General features: G+C 40.7%; 1 protein-coding gene across 1 annotated transcript in view; it reads left to right on the forward strand.

Moving 5' to 3' along the window:
- The window catches only part of GRB10 (growth factor receptor bound protein 10), a 201,595-nt gene that overhangs the window by 58,442 nt on the left and 121,162 nt on the right, over positions 1-21,991 (forward strand). Inside the window, exon 3 of the mRNA XM_084622039.1 lies at positions 19,758-19,851. Coding sequence (XP_084478165.1) covers positions 19,758-19,851 — 94 coding nt within the window. The remainder of the gene's footprint in view (positions 1-19,757; positions 19,852-21,991) is intronic.

Raw genomic sequence — 21,991 nt, forward strand, 5'->3', positions numbered from 1 at the left:
ACACAGCTGAGCCACTGCACAAACATCAGACGATTCAAAGGCTGTGCTTCTAGGCCCCTGCTGCTGCCACAACCTCTACTCCATTCTCAGTCATCACTTTTGACATACTGGTTGAGACGTGTACCACCACTGATCCCAACCACTTCAGCCCAGTTACCTTTGGGGGCTGTTGCGTACTCTTTGCTCACAATTGGAACAAGATCACTATGGACAGTTGGGTTCTGGAGATTATCAACCCAGGATACTCCACAGAATCTCTCCTTCCCACCTCACACACCCTGTTCCTAGTCCCCCTTCAGAGACCACTCTCATAAGGTAATCCTTAAGTGAGATGTGGAATCCCTCTTGCGTCAAGGGACAATAGAGCATGTTACACTTCATTGCCATGAGAGAGGATTTTACTTCCCATATTTCCTAATACACAAAAAAAGACAGAATGGAGACCTGGTGCTTACCCTGAACAGTATGATTGTCCAGGGACCTTGACCCCATGAAAGGCCAGACTACATATAAACTTACTGGAACTGAGGGCTGTCTGCCTTGTGTGCAAGGCTTTCCTTCCACTTATACGTTCACTCCATATTCAGATAATGTCGGACAATATCACCACTGTGGTTTATATAAACAGATAGGGATGAGCGAGATCTCATCCCCTCCATCACGAAGCCATCAAGCTTTGGAACTGGTGCATCAGGAACAGCACCACGATCCAATACCTTCCCAGTAATCACAATTCCTTGGCAGACAAAGTAAGCGGAAGCTTCTCGTTAGACCATGAGTGGGAGACTCATGACACAGTCCTGAGAGAGATTTACACAATGGGGTACTCTGCTATTGGACCTCTTTGGGTCCCAAATGAACAGAAAGCTCTTTCTATATTACTCTTGGGAGCCATGGCTTGTGATTCCCAAGGCGATGTTCTGCTGATATCTTGGACTAACGGCCTCAGATACGCCTTTCCTCCTTTCCTCCTGCTTCCACAGGCCATAGGGAAGATATGTCGTGGCAGAGCCAACATCCATTCTCCTAGCTCCCCAGTGGCCCAGATGCTTCTGGTTCACAGAACTGTATCTGCCTGCCCCACTAATCAGGATTAGCCAGTTCTCGGATCTCCTCACTCAAGATATGGTGGGAGGAGGAAGAGACCAAGTACCCAACTCCAGGCTCACACGCTCTCTCGGCCTGGTTTTTGGATGGGGAGGTCAGAAATAGAACTCGAAGGTTTGACCCCTGTTCCGCTGATCCTTAACCATGGTAGAAAAAGAGTCTACTAGAACCTGCTACCAAGCCAAATAGAGACACTTTTCAGCCTGGGCACAACGTTCTACAGATACTGTAAGCATTCTGGTAGTTCTAGATTATATCTCCTAACCCTAGAGACTTCAGAGCTCTCTATTAGTTTGCTATGAGTACACCTACCAGTGATTAGTGCCTTCCTCCCTCTGGTGGAAGGATGATCCATCTTTCATGAATTGTACTGTAGCTGGGTGAGAAAGACCTGATCTAGACCTTCCCTCCAATGCTTAAACTTGTATTTTAAAATCACTTAAAATTTAAGTGATGTGCTTTTTCTGTTTTAGCGGTGACTAAAGAATTACCCTTTTTCTCCAAGGGTCTGATCTGAATATCCTATTATCATAAACAGTTTTGTTTCAAAGAAATCTGGAGAGATGTGACCGTACATGAAGCTGACTAAATCATCGGTTGTGTGAGAAGTAATCTGGCTATTTAAGGAATACCCAGTTCAGATTTTACTACATTTAGTTTAAAGAGTTTGTCAGCAGTTCTAATTAAGAATTGGTATCACTAGCAGACTTATAAAACAGATGTCAATGTTTCATCTAGATTGACATCTGGTTGGCAATATATTAACACTTATTCAAAGTGAAGGGACGACAGACAACTACTTTAAGTGTGAAGATTTGTCTAGATCCCTGATTCTCAACCTTTCTGGTCTGCAACCCAGAAAATGTCCCTAAGCTTCCCATTAGCCATCATATCATACATTCCCTTGCAGCAACAAAGGAGACTGAAAGATTTGGGTCACAAAGCAGGAAGAATCCATAGTTGCAGAACTCATGAGAAATTGAAGGTGACAAAATCTGTGTGGCTCTTTTGATGGATGGTTAATGCTGAACAGGAGACTGGAAAGTCTTGTTTAGTCTTGTTTACTAATTTTATAGGAAAGGTGTCTGAGATGTAGCCTGTTAGATTTGAGTTGACATACGCTTTCAGACCTACCAAGATTACTGCTTTTTCCAGCAGACTGTTGACATTTGATCCTTTCAGTGGGTCTACAGTGAACAATCTGTTACTTCTTGTGGTGCAAGGCTCCAGGTTAAGTACAGTCAGATTCCATATGAAATCAGAATGATTTGTGAGTTGAGAAATGGCCCTGGCACAAACATTTGTCATCTTGTTTCCTTGGCTTTTCATGTTTGCAAGACACAATTCTAAGCAAATGGTTTTTGTGTTTTTTGTCTCAGATTTCCTATTTCATCCCACTAAGTTTGAAAACTGCTGTGAGAATTTCCTGGGCTGATTTTAGAACTTATTCAGGATTTTCCTAGGGTTGGAGCAAACTCTCTTCACAGGAATAAAGGGAATGGATTTTTCTTTAATTCTGATGTTCCTGTTCACAATTTAAGATGACAGTCCCTGTTCTAAGAACACCAGCGTTGATGGAAACTGCTTGATTCCTGCCCAGGGGTCAGTTACACGAAACTTGAGACTATTATGCTATCCTTGTTAATTATCTGATCAACAAACTAACTAAATCCTGTGTATTCCCATCTGTTTACCTTCTGAGTAGGATCTTCTCCAGATTAGTAAACTTTTAAAAAGCTGATTACTGAATAGTTACAGTGGAGGACTGCCAATATGAGTGGTCTGCCATCTTAATGGAGAAGAGAAGTTGGAGGACTTATTCCAGTACAGTTTCACAGTTCAAACCTATTTAGAGTATGAGACCTAAGAGAATGCAACTCTTATCGAATAGTGAGTCTTCCGTTTGGACAGCTCTGTTGGAAATATTATAGTACAAATGAGTCTTGCTAACTGAATCATCCTCATACAAAAAAGGTATGCTTCTGACACCTTGACAAATGTGCCTGCCGTTGGAGCAAGCCTTTTATGAAGGAAGACCTGCTTCCCATAGTTTTGGAGCTGCGTTCTCTTGAAAAGAGTGTGTAGTACAGAAGCCATTTTTAATATTGAAGTAATATTGCTGTTCAAGACAGGTCTAAAATGGGATTATTACATCCATTTAGAAAGGAACAAGGGAATGAAGCAGGATTGTTTTAATTGGTTATTGATAGGAAATACCATTTCCCAAAGGGCGTGCTCATACTCAGCATTAGTATAAGTTTATCTAGAAACCAATCAATCACTTATGCCTTTTGGCCAAAGGAAGGAAACTAAACATTTCTGTTTTCCTCTTCTCTTTATTAGGTGACATTAGATGTTTTAAATTCTAGGTGAACTTGCTTGTTTAAATGCAGACAATTCTGCAGACTAAAGTCTTCCAGTTATACAGATAACAGGAAGCTGTACAAGCTTCCAGACTTTATGGCTATGAAACCTCTTGTGGTAGGCACCATTTGTTTCCCTGTTCGTATAGTATCTAGCAATAACAAGGCAACAGGGCATTTACTACTGCAGTACTGATCTTGAGGGACTAAACTAAAAGGAAAAAGGATAGCCTTATCACTGTGGGCACCTACAGCTTGACTTCTGTGCAGAGTGTCACAATAAGAATACCTGTTGTGATCTCAATGCTTGCGCTGGAAGAATTCGATTAACGCATCCCTTCCACACAGGATACTGAACAGCCATAGCTAAAAGAGCCTTCATCTATTTACCATTCGTAGAGTGATCCCTTTCCCATTCCTTGCAGGTTTGTTTGCAAGTCTGAACTTTTGTTTTTTCCAAAAACAAACCCCAAAAAAACCACCCCAGAAATTCCCACTTCAGTGCTAATTATGCCGTCTTGCATGTATGCATTTAAGAAGTTGCTTGTTCCAATTTCAGAAAGAAGCTGCATGGGGAATAATACAAAGAATTAGTTTTTCAAACTCTAGTTTTGTCCTTGGGGTACAAACTTAATTTTTTCTTAATTTTTACCAAACTGCAACTTCAGCTAACCTTTTGCTTGGAGAGGACCAGAGCTTTGGTACAAATGGTCTGTTGCTGAGTTCTTTCTTGCCTAGATCCTGATGATATCCTATTTTAATAAAACATTATGGCTTCTTTTCCCTTCCATTTCAGCCTTCTGTCTTGGAGTTAACGTAGCTCCAAGGCTATGGTAATACAATTTTGACTTAACATTTTGGTTTGAACTGTACATAAACTCATAAAATTGCCAGACTTTAGAAGGAAAAAACAAATAATAAACTGAAAGCAGTTCGAGTTTATTAGTGCTTTACATATGGCATGTTAAACAATGACCTGAGACTGAGTGCTGTCTGTAGCCCTTGATGTTGACTCCAATTTTTTTTAACGTAATTTTGGCAAGTAGGGGGAATCTGGCAATCCTTCATGCTTGAGGCCCCCGCTCGAATAAAGCGCTTTAGTTATTAGCACAAGTAAATAGTTGTCCATTTATGCTTCATTAATGCATATTAGTCCTACAGTAAATACTGTCATTTTGGCAAGTACCCCAGAACACTAAACACTTCTGCACAGTTTGGGGGGGGGAGTCAAAAACAAAGTGGTGCTGGCACCTTTTTTTAGAAAAATGTACTTGAAGCTATCACTATATTAAGTAGACAGACTCCAGTGGATTTTCCCTAAAATGGATACTTAAGTGCTCCTTTCCCCCTGCCTCCTTGCCTTATGATGAATGCACCAGTATCACCGCCTAACCTTCTCATGCGAGGCTTCCAGTCAGCTTCTTTTTAAACTTGAAAATACAGGCTGGCTCTCCTGAATTAATCAACTTCAAATTTAGACAGTGCAAATAAGGAGACTGCTTTTAAAAGAAAAATAAACTGTTATGCTCTTAAACTAGTACCTTTGTGGTAGTCTGACTGTTAAAATTCAGCTACTTGTAGAAAGGAGTGTAGTTTACAGGAATAGATTTTAACCCCAAAGTAAGAATCATAGAATATCAGGGTTGGAAGGGACCTCAGGAGGTCCTCTAGTCCAACCCCCTGCTCAAAGCAGGACCAATCGCCAATTTTTGCCCCAGATCCCTAAATGGCCCCCTCAAGGATTAAATTCACAACCCTGGGTTTAGCAGGCCAATGCTCAAACCACTGAGCTGTCCCTACCCCCTAAGGCCTGATCCAAAGTCTATTGAAGTCAATGGAAAGACTCTCCTTGTGTTCAGTAGACTTCAGATCAGGCCCATAATGAACAGTTGGAACACAATGGCAAACTTAAATGTTTTGGAAATACTGCGAGCTGGTGATCTAGTGTTTTAGTAATTTATCAAACAAGAGTGTGGATTTGACTCCTCATGACTAAGGCTGAAGGAAAGAATATGAAACAAACAATGGAATGGCCTGAAATAAAGAAAACATGTTTAGTAAGTGAGCTGTAAATCTTGTCAAAGATTGTAAAGTAGCAAGGAAGAAAAGATTAGTGCTCCTCTTGAAGTACTGAAAATCAGACACTTATTTGGACGCTAGATCAAATGTGCTGCGGAATGCAACTTTTCTTCTAAAATGAAAGAATAGAAAGTTGTTGAATTATTCCTCGATGTGAGAGATTTCAAATGCCATTGTCGTCTGAACATAACAATAATGGAAGTACCCTGTTCCGGAGGTCTCTTGGTAGCGCTTCAACATAAGCTTGATTCCCGAGCAGTTTGTTTTTGACACTCAAAATGAGATAAAGATCAGTTGGTGATCATGCTATGAAAACTAAAAAGCAGAGATAGCAACTTTGTAATCCGTTTTCTTTTATGCTGCCGTGATTACTGTCAACGTTTGCACAAAATGAGCAATTTTGAATTGTATTACCTTTTGCATACTCCTCCAAATATGTTTAGCCTCACAGGCCCGCTAATAGGAGCTGCATTTGAAGAAACGGAGGGGAAACTGGAGAAGGAATTAAAAGAATCAATATTGACATCTGATGCCAGAGATAGTCTAAATAGCATGTACAACCTTCCTTAGCGTGTGTTCTGAGATAGTGTAAACAAATTCCCTGTGGGCTAAAAGAATGTTCTAAAATTAGAACTTGACAATGTAAAACATTGCACACTAACTGGGTTCCTTCTACATGAATTGGATGGGCCACCTGCTGTTCCAAATTCATTTAGTGAGTTAAGTTGGATGAAAACAGTTCTTAGAACTCTGACCTCATGAGATTTTTTTTTAGTCTAGATTTGATAGAAAAAACTTCTTCTATATGTAACAGAATTTGGTTACTTCATATTGCAAAATGTTCTTGAAGCAAAATATTAAATCTGTTTAACTCAATGTATTTTGTCATTTTATTTCGTCTACTAAAGTCAGGAATTGCTGAATCAGTTATGAAGAGGGACATTGAACAAATCTTGTACAATTTGGTGTCTAGTCCTTTTTTTTTAAATATAATGACTCCTCTTACTTCACAGTGCTGGCAGAGTCCTTGGGCCCAGATCCTCAAAGGTATTTAGACACCTAACTGCTATTGAAATCAATTGGAGTTGGGCACCTAACTACCCTTGCAGACTTGGGCCTTGGTTTGCAGTCTTAAATTGAACTAAATAGTTATGGGTGGCACGCGTCAGCATGACAGCTGCTTTCATCAGTAGCCCTGTGTATATGCACATATTATATGCATACTTTAATATATATATATATATATATATATATATATATATACACACACACACACACACACACACACACACACACACACCTATACCTGAAGAGAAGTGGTTGGGGGGGGGGAAGGGAAGTACATCTTCCTTTATCAGACAGCTATGCCTTGCATAATTTTTGCATCTCACACTCCTCCCCCCTCCCCCCCAGCATTATCCAACAAGCAAATACTGGCAATCCATATTAGTCTGGATCAAACATTGCTATTCTTCTTTTTTGTAAAATATGCTGGGTCAATATATGCTTACATTGGAATTGTTTTACCTGTAACTACTTTAGAAATTGACATGGCAGATGTTTTCAAAGTGAATACAACTGAAATAATGTGCTTTGACTTTGTATCAGAAAAAAGTAACCAACAGTATTTACCCTATTTTTGGTCCATAGCCAAAAGCAGTAAGTGCCTAAAAGGGCATCTCCTGCCATCTGTTTTCCTTAGAGTCTTGTATATCCCCATACACAACCTACTGCCAGCTGGTAATAGTTTTATATCTGTGGGAGGATTTACTAGCAGCTCAGGAGCTCAATAGCCACTGTCGTCTTGGGCCATATCATAGTGCTTCCTTGTTGGAGAGGAATGGGTCAAAAGTATGGAATCTGAATATCCATCTCATGTATGAACTCCCAGGTAAAGAACCACACTTAATTTCAACAAAGATTAAAATAAGAACATAGATTTTTGGTACAGTAGCATCCAATGGCTGGGTTGCCCCTTTTCTTTTTCTCAATTTTGTCCACCCCTCAGTTAATCTTTCTGACCTCCATGCTTTCTGATTTGTAATCTCAACTAGAGCTGTTTTCAGTAATTTTACTCCACAAACCTATCTCTTTATCAGAAGACTTAACTCAAAGTCAAGAAAATGAAGTATAATAAACCCTGACTTCCCTACAAGCAGGCATGGTGCAAATTCATTAGACAAAAGTTTGTTTGTGGTGTACTGGCAGCAAAAACTTTCCTGCAGTGTGATAGCTAATACAACCAAGTAAATTAAACGTGGTGTACAAGAAATAGAAGTTTCTGAGTGTATGTCATTGGTATTTCTTGAAAAGCTTGGCAGTCTTCTGACAGGGCTTTGCACGCCAGTTGAAGTTTGAGTCATTGGTTGAAGACACCCCCGCCCTCACCCCCCCCCCTTTTTTTTTTTAAATGTAGCACTACATTTTGTAATCTTTTGGTGTGCATGACTGTCAATATGTCCTCTCCAAAAACATACTGATAACTTGGGAGTCCTTTGAGCTGTTGAAATCTTAACGTAGCCTAGTGTTTGGAGGGTTTATACAATATTCAAAGTCCTGTTGTAGTTTCTTCTGCGCAAATGGTGAAATATACTTTCTGAAGTATTTCAGTGCCCTTGTTTCAAAGGTGTCCAATAGACCATGGCTGTTCACAGCAGAATACTATTTGTGGCAAACTGCTGGCACTACTATGATGGGTCTCGTGCTTTCTCTTCTTGGTGGGGAGGGGGTTCAGGGCACCATTTCTTGCCCTTCAACTGGAGTATTAACTTCCCCACTAGTGTCCTATCGGAGGGGAGTAGAGAGGAAGGGACCCGGACCCAGGCCCGTCCTCTACTCTGGATCCCAGCCCAGGGGCCCTAGGGATAGCAGTAAACCACTTGAACTAGCGGTTCCTTCCCCTGGGCTACTTCCCTCTCCTGCCCTTCAGCTTGTGGGGCTTCCTGTCCTCCCTCTGCACAAACCAGGTGTCCCATTACCTAGGGTCTTGGTCTTCTTAGCCCACTGCAGCATTTCTTCAAACTCTCCTCTGCTTCCCTCCAAACAGCTCTCTGCTCCAACACCAATCCAGTCTGCTTCAGTTCCTCCTCTTGTCTGTTTGAAGCAGGGGGTTTTTATCAGGTGCTTTCATTGGCTTCAGGTGCTTTAATTAATCTATAGCAAACTTTCTTTCCCCTACAGAGAATACGGCTCCCTTCTAACACTCTCCTGCTGCCCTCTGGCCATGCTGTACCACATATTCTAGAAAATACTTCAATGAACTTGAGAGACGATTGCCAGTTGGAAAATTTACTTGCTAAAGGCAAGGATGCCAGTTTGAAAAGCCTCCAGTTGTTTCACAAGGTTTTTCTGAAACAAATTGTAACTTATGTGTAATCAGTTACCATTTAAATGCAAATTATTGAGCTTCTGAGAATTTTTGGGTACAGAGAACAGTAACTAAATAATGATTATGATCTGTGAAAGTAAGCTTCCTGCTGCAGAATCTTCGGTAGAACTGCATCCGATGAAGTGAGCTGTAGCTCATGAAAGCTTATGCTCCAATAAATAGGTTAGTCTCTAAGGTGCCACAAGTACTCCTTTTCTTTTTGCCTACATCTAGTCACTGGTGGTGTGAGGAGCGAGCCCGACCGGCCATGGAACCCCCTGTCCGCCCTGCAGAGGGGAGCAGGAGTCTCTTCTTCCATTCTATTAAAGGAATGGAGACATTACAGTATATGGTGGCTTTCATTCATCTTTACAAACATTTATATTGTTTGGATGATCTGAAATCTCCAGTAAAAACTGTAGGATTCTGCATAGGCAATTCTTCTTCTTTTACAAGGTGAACACTTTCTTTCCTGCAGACCACTGTACAATCTTGAATTTTGCTCTGGTTGCTAGTGTGTCATAGCATGTTCTAAAATTATTGTCCTAGAACTTGGTGCATCAGTAACTTCAGTTTAACATACTGAATCTGTACAGAATGGCTCTAATTTGAAATGGGAAATGAGGTAGATGGGAGAGCAAACCCAGCTTTGAATCCTTTTAAGGCCAAATGGGATTGAAAACTAAGATGAAGAAAACGCCTGATGAAAATTTTTAACACTGTGTAGTTCTAAATTTCTAGCATATGTAAAACCGTGTTGCACCATAAAAACTTAAGTTTTTATGTCTGCTCATGAAATAACTCAATGCAGTTTGTTTTACAAGGGGTTAATTAAAAATATATCTGTATATATACATTGCTTTCTTTGCTCACAACTTTTTCTTTGCATAATTTGCCTCAGTGATTCAGTTTAGAAGCTTGGAACCAAGCCATTTGTCAAGTGCCTGAGTACAGTGTTCTGTTTGAGAGATGGTACAATGGTTTGTATCCAACTGCTATTTATAGGAAGGATTAACTGGCATAGTTTAGTGTAGATAAGTTAGTGGTTTTTTTTAATGAGTTATGCAATTACTTTTTCTGGGGCTTGGGGTCAGCAAATTTATGAGATCTTAAACTTCTTATTGTTCCCCTTTCCCACAAAGATTTCTTTATCAGACGATACAAAATGTTCATGTGTATTAGGAGCTTTGACTTTTTACAGTCATTCCATACTGAACTGCAAACACGGTGCCTGAATTATAAGCATCCCTGAGGTAAAGAATGGGCCTTAGGACAGATTGCACTGCTGGCAGTTAACTGGCTCCTTATCTCCATGAAAAGATGAGTTGTCAAGATAACTAGGAACAAATGTTTGATCAAGTGAGGCAACCACTCCTGGACCAAATTCATCACTTACCCAACTCCCAGGAAGGGGGTGGGGGGTAGACACAAGGATGGATGCTTATTCTGAATTGCTGCAATTGAGGAAATCAGTCTATAGATAACTTCCTGGGTAGGAGATATCCAGGCTTAGGAGATATTGAGGCTTATGTTTTGCCTGTCATCTAGAAGTTGAAGCGGGGAGGGGCAGCAGCAGAGAAGCTTTGGATGCAAAGTTCCTCAACAGACCTCTGAGATTCGTAAAGGTCAAGATGGATACTGGGGGGATCTCCTGCAGTGGGGATATGAGATGTCTTTTGTTGTCTCTGAACTTGATAGCCTTCACCAAACATCACGTGGCTCTTTTACCAACCCTTAAAGGTCATCCTTGTTTATCAACGCTTTGAACTCTTGATTTCAAGCACAAACCTAGGCAGGAAGAGAGAGAATATTGTTCTGCTCATTTATGAGAATTGTGGTGTTAAAGTCTAGATACCAAAAAAACTTATTCCTAGCCAGAATAATGTTCATATGGGAATTGATGGTTCCCACAGTAAACACAGCGTCTTTTCCTCAGGAGAGTCCTATTAAGTTAAAGCCAGCAACGTGAAGGGCCGTTGTCCACAAAGTCATCTTGTCAAGCACTGAGCCTGCCAAGAAGGCTAATCTTCTACATCGTTAGCCTGAACTGGGCTAGACTCAGTACAAGAAAGTTGTAGAGCTTCTCCTTTTATGCTTTCTGCAAGAACACTTTCAAAATCTGTACACCAAATCCAAGATTCTTAGTACCTGCCCTCTGCTTGCTGTCTTACTACAGAACTATAGGCAGTGATGCCAGGGTGGAGGGATGATTAAGCAGCCCATTCTGCATCACAATAGCTCCAAGGTGTCTAACCCAACCAGCCTGTGTAAAAGGCTCAGTCTCTTAAATCAGCTCTCAGCTGCTTGTGCCAGCTCTTTTTTTTAAAACACAAGTTAGAACTTTTGAAGAAACTTCCCCAGTGTACATAGGCCTCGGAGTGTTGGCAGGCTGATTTTGTTGCTGATTTACATCCCATTAGCCAGGGTAGAAGAGAGACTGTTCATACCTGCAACCCTTGAACTCTCAGAAGGGAATACAACTGGATTGAATCCTGAAAGTCTGACACTACCAAACAAGCCAGGACTGTTTGAAAAACTTGCTGTATCTGTTGTATATCAAAGTTTTCCAAGCAAAGGCCCAGCACTTCCCTACACTACATTTAAAGAGAAATTTGAAAAACAGCCATGTAATAAAACTAGTACGTGTTCTGTCACTACACAGGCATCATCCAATGCAATATTTGACATGGGGAGGGTAACTACTGTTGGTAATACTTGAGTGATTTCTGCATATTTTTTTTAGCTAACTTGCAAATAATTGTATGCTATTAAACTTCAAATTTTGCTCAGTCCATGTTAATGGACAATTGCAAATAATATCCCCTAGTTTGACGGATCTTTTTAACAGAATACTATGGAAACCTACCTCTGCTTACCTGATATGTTTCTTGTAGTAGCAAAGCTCAGATTTTCTCCATTCTGTTGACCTGTTGCTGTCAAGCTTTTCTGTCTGGGAGAAATAGTTCTCTTCAGTAACCTTTTTCCAGAGCCAATCTTAATAGCTTGGAATTGGCAATAGTTTATAGCTTTGGAAGTTACCTCACTGGCAGGTTCTTAGAGACGGAGCCTATCTTTGTGTCTGACTTGCAACTAAGTAGAGTCTGAACAAGCATTCCTAAGATCTATTGGTCCTACTCAAACAAGAAACAAAACTTCCATTTAAGCACATACTTTCCTACTTACTGAAAAACGTGTACCAAAACTCGTGGAGTTTCATAATGAAACTTTCCTCCAGTCAACTGCCTTTTGTGAGAAATGGAATGGAACCTAGCTTACAGAGTTAAAGCTGATGCACCAGAAAATAAATAGCGCTGCCTTTTTATAAATGCCTCCTACCTGGAGTCAATTCTAGCAAACACTAATCTTCGTGGCGCACCTTACATACTCAGTTTTTTATATTGCAAAACTTTATTTTGCTTTTAAACTCTCTCAATCCAGGCAGCCACTGTGGTTTTTAGACTCATTAAATATAGAATGAGGCTTTTAAAACTTCTAAGTCTGTCAGTTGTACTCTTTTTACAGAATTATTTGAAGATGGTAACCCTGATGTGTCGCATCTCGTCTACGATAGCACTCTGTAGCCTCAGCCACCAAGCACAACTATAGAATACCATTATGATTTAACGTGTTGGTGTTTTGTGGTTTTCTTGTTTTTGTAGACTTGTAAGGCATCTTGATTCTTTGACAGCTGGATTTTTGTGGATCAGATTAGCTGACAGGAGTTCCATTTAGAGTAATCCTACTCAGTTTTACGGATATTGCAATGCTGGATGCCCTTACTGGAAAAAAAAAAATACCATGAAGCTGACTCTATAATGGTGCTGTATGTGTACTTCCAAAACACAAGGGTAAAATTTTTCAGCTGGTACAGTATATTAGCTTCTGGTTTAGTTGAGGGAAAACTGTATTTCAACTTGTAGCATACTGCTCTTACTGAATTCTAGATCATTTAAGGGTCTGCATACTTGAGAAACGTTCAAATCCACTTCTGACTAGAACAGTTTTTCCTTGAGACTGATTTGAAGACAACGTTTTGTAAATGAGAGCGATTTACTGTTCCTGGTGGTACCTTCTGGGATAAAAGAGTACTCTCATTGCAGCAGCCAGAGTTCAGCGTAGTACCAGAATGAAAACAAATCACTTAACTTTCTTAATGTTCTGTAAAGCAAATCTGATTCTTTCTCTTGCTAGTGGTGAAAATCGGTCTTTTCAGTTCAACCGTATAGAGTATAAATCCAATACCTTTCTATAGGATGCTCTACCAAGAAATGCTTGTTGAGTGGAGGGATAGGAATGGTATTCCTATTCAAGGCATTTGGATATATAGGATCCAGGTGCCACCATTGCAGATAAGGATTTAGGATTAGAGCTCGTCCAACACACTCCCACCCTCCACCCCAAAAAAGCAGCTCTCCTGCTGGACTGAAGTTTTCTGTCAAGGGGTTTCCATCCTTTGAGCTTCACTTGAATGCTATCTTAACTAAACAATCCAGTGCTGGTTTATTTCGCCCAGGCCTCTAGGGTTCTGACCAACAGTTATTATAGTATGTACTGTAAAGGCAGACCACTTCAGTCTCCGGTGATTTGATCTTTTTTTATTACAGTGACTGTCTTTTGGCAGTTTTAAAAAGGGGTTTTAAAGTTCTTGGGTGTCAAAACTCTGAACAAGAATGTAAAAATTCTGCATTGAACCTTGCTTATTTGACAGAGGCTGCTCACCCTTGCGGTTGATTCTCAGTCAGATGACAAAACAGTTTAGAGGCAGGAAAACTACTCACAGGATATTGCATTGCAAGACTAACCTTGCAATTCATTTTTAAGCGAGTCGGAGAGCTCCTTACAATTAAGCTAAAATCCACTTTGGGGGTCATCTGCTGGGTATGTATGCAAAGCCTTCAATTTTTTCTTGGCATTCCATTTTTCATAAAATGCAAAGAGCTGGGCCATGGAGAAAATTTGGCTCGTTTATGCTCGGAATGAAACCTAGGGAGAAGAGTGAAGTAATATGAATTGTGAAGAAAGAAACCTGAAACCTCTAGATGAGAATCTATATATTTGGATGTTTTTGTGAACCTGAGCTTTGGCAGACCCCTTCCTTCTCCACAGCCCTGTCTCTGAGTAGCAGTTCTACTTTCTCTTGGGAATCCCCTTTGCCTGTGAACTCAAATGGTTTTTCATGGCCTGGGGCATCTGCTGTTGGGTAAGCCCCAGAGTATATTGTGCCAAACAGATTGCCAGTTGGTGCTTGGTAAGGGACCTTGGGCTCCTCAACAGCTGTGCATGTTCTCCAATAGCTTTAAAAACCTTTCTAGGAAGGAACATGTTAATCAAACACTGACCCAAACCTTGTGATTTTGATTTGGGACCGGGCTTAGGTTTGGGTCGGCTTATGGTAGTCCTCATTGTGGGGAAACTGGCTTGAACTCCCCCAAATAGAAATATAGTGATAAATCTTGAGTAGATTCAATAGCGCTTTGTATTGTTCAGATATTGGAGCACCAGCTCACTGAGCATTCAACAGGAAAATCTACTTTTACTTGGTTAACCACAGGTCTGTATGACAGTCACTCTCTTTGATAGCAGTGAAGGTCAAAAGCTACAGATGAACAGATAGGAGCAAGTTAGCATAGAATGTGAAACTTTAGATGGACCCACCTTAAATGTGACATTTAACATACAAATCTAGCTGTAAAACTGATTTGGTGGGGATGGCTTAAAGAGGAAGGTTTTTCTTGGGTTTTTTACTCCTATTTACCTACTTCACCCAGCAGAAATGAATTGTTCTTGTTAGTGTAAACATTGCATAGTTCACTGTCCATCAGCAACTTGCATGCAGAAGCTCCTTGATCTGGAAAGTAAAGAACAGTACAAAGTGGTCTTCAGAAGACCCTATTTTTGTTTGTCTTTTAAAGCTAACATAATATGCTTATTACCTAATTGACACACAAGAGTAGTGCAATAGGACTACATCAAAGGTGAGTGTGGGAGCAGGTATAGTGGTTTCAAAGCTATTTGGATTGGTTATTTCTCCTTTCTGCCAATCCATCTGATCATAGGATTAGTCCAAGGGACTAGCAATGCTTTATGAAAGGAGCATGGGGGGAAAATAACCTAGTCTACTATGCAACAGGATAGCTATTCCGTGGAAACTACTAGTATGCAAAAATATAATCCATGGATTAAAACTGGAGGGAAGTGTAACTTTTTGTTCTCTTTATCTTAATAAAGCTGTTGCCTCTTAATATCTATCGTTATTTGCAGTTTAACTCATTATGGAATAGGAACTGTAACACTTGAAACCACAAAGTGAATTAAAGAAAAAATGTATGCAGATAGCGCAGCTGGTAATGAGTAAGGTTGACTGATCCTCTGTTTGAAATGTCTGGTTTAATTTTTTCTTTTGATAACAGAAATTGTTGCCATGCTAGCCCAAATAGCTAGTAATTTTAGTAGTTTAAAGTTGGATAATTGGTATAATGCCATGAAGTACCTGATAATTCTGCATTGTCAGCTAATCCCAGATTTTGGCTGTTAACATACAGAGAATACTGTCTTTGCCTCTGACTGTGCCCTGTTGAAGTATGATACAGCCACTGCATTGTGTCATGCAATACTGAAGTTTGCAAAATGGCATTGAAATCTAATCTGTTAAATCTGTTTTGTTTGTCTTCACAAAGTGCTAACTGCTGTAGGAGACACTATTAAAAATAAACATTGCTTCATATGCTTCCAGTAGACCCAGTGATCTAGTCACTTGATTAATCAACCTTAGAGTCACAGATGCTGTATGACATACAAAATACTTCATGCAAGTAAGTTTACAGGGGCTGATGCCTAAGCTAGCTTCTAAAAATACTGTTGTGGTTTGATATTGTAATAAGTCAAGTCAGAGAGCATATTTTAATTTCAGGATGAAAGCACTTATTTGGTAGAGGGGAGAGGAATAAAAATAGGTAGAAAACGTGATTTATTGTAAGTGTGGCTTGAGCTGGGGGAAGGAATGATGGAAGAAAGCAGGTGTCTACATTGCTGACAAACTTAGTGTGTAGGTTGCACAAAACAATAAACTTCATTGGCTGCACGGTGACTCGGAACAATTATATAACCTTTAACCTTGTTCCAGTGTCCAGTCTGATTTCTACTGCAGTTGGCAACATGCCATTGTTTGTCTTTGATCAACTTACATAAATAGACCCTGGAGGGTCATGTGAAACTATCATGAGTTTTTTTTATAACCGCATAGTAGTTACCTTTTCTCTGCTGCCTGCATTGCTTTAACAGGTGGTGTGGTTTATGAAAGTCTGTCACTTTACTGTGTATTGCCCTGGCTTTAAATACCTTAAGGAAATCCTTGCCCAGGGCATGCTTTCATGAGAAAAATGTGGAACAAATGTTTTTATGGAAGATACAGGAAGGATTGCCCAGTATTGAAGCAAACTAGGACATCTGCAAAGACAGTCACTCTACACCTCCAGTGTTTGAAACCTCTATTTCTGATAAATTTTACTGTATCTTTAAGTTGGAGTCGATGAGGAAGGCTTGTGGTTTAAGCACCTTCCTGAAGAACTCAAAGGTTGCCTCAGAGAGGATGGCATTTTTTTCTGTAAGTCAGTGGAAATTATTTTTAAGCTTATTTAAGTGCTAAGTTACAGACTTTCAGGCAACCCTGGGCCACAGCTTTTTGAAGTTAAATCTTCTACAGTAAAATTGTTCCATCTAGTACTGTCAGTGATTCAAAGATAAAAGGCCCTCTGTATACAGCTGTTGTATTTTGTAACCACATTGTATTGTATTTGTCTCCTTTCTAGCAGACATTTTACTTGGTTTTTGGTGGGACAATGAAAACACTTTAAGGCCTACTTGCAAATAAAATGACTTCTGGTGTAACTACCTTTCCTTGTTCGGTTTCTCAACTGCTGTACTAGTTAAGCATGTGAGCTTCAAGATGGGAAGACTGTCTGCAGCTGCATGCAATACTGACATGCCATCTGAACTTAAATTGTTGCATGGGAACTAGAATTAGCACCCTTGTACTTCTTGAAAATGACCTCTGCTATTTCAGAAGACTTTTAATCTGTCAATATTTTATATTACTGCCATGCTGGGACAGTTCTTGGAGTACCCAGGACTGAGAGCCACCTTTTTATCCTCTGTCCTCAGCAAGAGGGAGTCTTGCACGTGGTAGCTGGGTTTTACCTCCCTAACACCATCAGCCTGTTGGTCAGTCATGCAGTTTCCACTGGGTTATGCTAGCCCGGTCTTTGCCTTGTAGGTTAACAAAAGGTGCATCCCAGTCACCGAGTCCCCTTGAAGTGTTCCCCTGCGATATCCAGCCCCTGACACTTGGCTACCCAGAAATCCCAGGTCCTCTGCCCTCAAAGATGCAATGGACCCCAGCTCGACCTTAAGGCACTGCACTTATTAGTACTTATAACACAAAGAAGGTTTATTTAAAATAGACTAGAGATGCCATTAGAAACAAGAGAATGTGATGGAAACAAATGGTTGCAATACAAAACAAAATCGTAAAATGCAAATTAGGGCCTACACTTTTATAGATACCTTTCCTATCCAATAAAAGCAGGTTTCCCCCTGCCAAAGCTCAGTCTGTTGCAGAACTGGCTCTGGAGGTTCTCCAGTTTTTCATGAAATGCTCCCGCTCAACAAGATGTCTCTTCAGTGAATGGATCCATAGTGCCTCTCCCCACCCTATGATATACTGAAAATGAATCTTTTGCCTTTATTCACAGGCAGCGCGATCTCCTGTCTGTTACAATGTTCCATTTTACCTCCAAGTGATTTTGATTGTTTGCAGTTGTCTTTGATGGTTTTCCATTGAATGTGCTGGGATGGGGCAGGGGTAGACAATTGAGCCTTGCATTACCTCACTGGGGAGTGGTGACAACTCCCTCCCCCTTGAATGGGCCTTCACCAAGATTTATGATTCCCTGGTGACTATGCCTGGCTTATGGTCTTGGAGTTAGTTTTCGGTACGGTTACATGTTCTTTAAATATTAACCATGTACACATCTCACAATTATTAGGAGTACTGGTAAGTTATAAGCTTTCAGTAGAGACCTCACATGCTACCTTTCATGGATAAATACCGTGAAAGTGATATATTGATTGTAATGAGTTTGCCTGTTGGCAACAGTGTCACACATGCATCTAGCCACCAGCTGAAAATTGAAGTCTGATGTTCAGTGGGGTGGAATACACACTAGAGTTCTGAACATCATTACACTGCACAGTATGGAAGATCATTCTGCTTTATTCTCTGTCTGAGATGTTTAGAGCTTAAGCCTGATACAGTACTGGGTTTGGAATAGCTGAGTTGCAGTTAATTTCAGAAAAAAGAAAAGGAGGACTTGTGGCACCTTTAGAGACTAACAAATTTATTTGAGCATAAGCTTTCGTGAGCTACAGCTCACTTCATTGGTGTGAGTTCTTGGTTCAAACTCCTTTCAGGATAGAGTCAGGGGTTTCTGCATTAATGTAAGATAATTTGTCTGTCTCACCCTACCCTCAGAGCCCCGCTTCACCCGCCTCCCAAAGACACTATGCTAAGGTTTTGGGGAAATAGCCATGATCTCGCCTTTCATACACGTAGAAAGGAAAACTGCATGCATTGCAGTGAAAGCACCACCGTTCTAAAGGCAATACACATTACATTAGTTAATTACACTGAAGTGTTAAAATAGAAGGATTAACAAGTGCAGAAAAGAGACGGGTAAATAGGATTTCATGTCAGCAGGAAAGTTCTTGTGGTTTTAGGATGAGACTAAGAGAACTAGTTTGAATTCAAAATAAGGTGGCACAAATGACACGAGGAGTCACGTGAAGATAAGCAGAAAAGATGGAAGGTCTGGGTGTGTACGTGTGGCCAGTATGAAGGCGTGGATATCAAGATCTTAACTTGTACTGTATCGTTTCGTAGGAACATTTGGAACATTATACAACCAGATAGTGGTATTTTAAAACTCCACTTTTACATGTAAAACTGCAGCCATTCTATGAAGCCGTTGGCATTTCTTGAGTTGTCAATACCTAGAAACTTTTGAATTGGTAGATTTCATACATACTGACTTAAGTCTTTCAAGCAGCAAGTCTGAGACTTCTAATATTAACTGGCACTCATTTTAGAACTGAAGTGGCCTTTTGCTGTTAGAAACATCATCTAAGGAGGCATGGTCTAAATTCTTGTCATGCGCTATAGACCATTCTTACCCTAGAATACTAGAATGTAAATTAACTCTGTCTGAAATGTTTCAACAAACTAGAAATGTTAGGTGTTTACACATTGATAAAATGGTTGAGGCAAAATATGAATCTACTCTAATTTTCCTTCAAATGCTGACTTTAGTAAACCAAATAAAGTTAATTCTATTTTTTTGATTCCCTCCTTTTTCTTGTTCCCTGCGAGGCTTGGTTTTAGGCAGAAGTACAGAAGGCTTACAAGAAGTTATGGTATTTCTTGACCCAGCAAAAGCATTAAAGCTTTTCAAGCCTGATCTTGTGAGGTTGCCAGAATTGAGGTCTGGATTAATATCTGGAGTTTTGGATGAATATCTAAATTGAATCTCTTATTCCTTTAGGGTTCGCTAGTAGCGACTGAATCTATTTGTCTGGACTGTTCTGGTTAAAGAACTACAAATCCTAAACAACCATCCTTGGAATTATAGATGACAAAGCTGTGAAGCTCCTAAGAATTTTATAGCACAACACTATGAAGAAAACATTCTTCAGCTCTTAAATCAAATTGCCTTAGCTCCCAGTATCTTAGATTATGGAGAATACAAAATCCATATTTTGATCAGATTTTCTGCTGTTTGTGTTTTTAGGATAATGTAGATCAGACTTCAGCTCACACTCGGAGAGATCTGGTGGAACCAGGATTCCAAGAACCATCTAATCGCATCTCTTTAAATCACCAAGGTAAGGAATGGGGGGGAATTAGGTCTGCTTAAGATGCTGGGAAGTGAACCCTTGAAGTGTATGTTCTGAAGAAACGTGACTTCTACATTTGTTTCTGCACCTGGTAATGTGAAAGTTGAAAACATTTAATTGTTTATATCCTCCTCTTTGCAAACTGTTTTATGAGCTCTGAATGAAGAAGACGAGGAGTTCATTTAGTAATACAGTTTCTCCATTTGCACAGTTGCTCCAAGTTTTTCACCAAAACATGTTTTTTTAAGTACTAAAACGCCTGTAATACTGTATTACAAATCTAGTTTAAAAGCTATTCCTTGCCAGGACCTAGCTTCAGAGTACTCATTCTTCTGGAAGAGTGGATACATATAGATTGGCGACGGGAGTGACATTCTTACCTGCTTTGCATGTTATATGTCAACTTTTACCAGAAAAAGAGAACCCTGAATTCATGTCATAATGCCAAAACAAAAGTGAAATTTTTCATATCGCTTGTGTAGTTGTTTCTCGTATGAAAAGTCCCATAACAGCTTTATTTCTTGTCCCTATTAATGAGGTTAGTTGTGACTTTTGAGAGTTCCTGGAGCATAACCAGGATCAGGTTATGGTTTAGACAAATACACATCCAGCCCACGGGAAAGTCCTGCCTGGACCCTGGGCTCCTGGCGTGGGAGGCTAGCCTCCGGTCCCTCCCCTGCAGTCCCCCCTCCCTCGCAGCCTCACTGCGCTGCTCTGCCACTGCTCTGGCCTGCTGTTCTGAGCAGCATGGTAAGGGAGTGGGGGGATTGGATAAGGGGCAGGAGGTTCCAGGGAGCAGTCAGGGGACAGGGAGCAGAGGGTGGTTGGATGGGGCAGAAGTTTGGGGGGGGGAGAGTCAGGGAGCAGGGGGGGTTGGATAGGGAGTGGAGTCCTGGTGGGGGGCTAGGGGTGAGGGGGCGCACAGGGGACAAGGAGCAGGGGGGGATTGGATGTGTCGGGGGTTCTGAGTGGGGCAGTCAGGGGGTGGGAAGTGGGAGGAGGCGGATAGGGGATGGGGAGCCAGGCCATTTGGAGAGGCACAGATGTCCCTACCCGGCCCTCCATAGTTTCACAATGCCGATGTGGCCCTCAGGCCAAAAAGTTTGCCCACCCCTGCTGTAGAGAGTTGGGTTCTATACAAACTTAATTATATTAATTTATGGAAGGGCTCACATTAAGTGTAACTGCTTTTAACAGCTTCAGTTGTAGTAGAGTGCTCAGCACTTCCTGAAAACCAGCCCTAAGTGCGATTAGTTTACTGCAACCGTTAACCTTGACAGTCAATACAATAATAAGGCACCATTAACAATGTACAATAGAATTGTTCACTTTTCTAAAAAATGCTGGAGATTTAGTTTCTCCATTTATTTGTCAAGATCAGCAAGATTTGAATTCCATGATTTGCAAACCTCCGAGACTACGTTAAGTTTTCAAAAGTAGTTTACGTTCTTGAATTTTTTTATAATCTGAGCCTATCCTTTTCAGGTTTTAAATTTGTTTCCCTAAAACCTGTGCTATGTGTTAGGGGTTGAACATACTCCTAGAGAGAGATTGCTGCAAACAGATATCCTGCACGCTGTATGCACTTGGTATTTCTGCGTGAATGTGCACACGCACACCATTTGTGGCCAGTAAATTCCATTTTTTGTTCACCTCAGACTGCCTTACCAGCAGTCGAACTAAAGCTTCCTTGTCTCATCCAAACTCCTTGACAGACTTGATTTAAATGGCATTCTGTGAAGCCATCAGTAAATATCCTTCTTTGTAACCAGATGTAGAACTTCTTCCAAAAAGTTACTGTCTTCTCAGGCTCATGTCGCAGAATTAGAATGTAAACCTGTTAATGCTTAATAGTGCTCAGTGAGGCCTGGGCTACACTGGGGGCGGGGAGGTCGATCTAAGTTATGCAACTTCAGCTAAGTGAATAACGTAGCTGAAGTCGATGTACTTAAATCTACTTACCGCAGTGTCTTCACTGCAGTAAGTCGACAGCTGACACTTTCCTGTCGACTCTGCCTGTGCCTCTTGCCCTGCTGGAGTGCCGGAGTTGATGGGAGAGCACTTGGTGGTCTAGACGCGATAAATTGACCCCCGCTGGATTGATTCCCTGCCTGTCGATCCAGCGGGT

The sequence above is a fragment of the Lepidochelys olivacea genome (genome assembly GCF_965140295.1).
Source record: "Lepidochelys olivacea isolate rLepOli2 genome assembly, chromosome: 2".
Lineage (NCBI taxonomy): Eukaryota > Metazoa > Chordata > Testudines > Cheloniidae > Lepidochelys > Lepidochelys olivacea.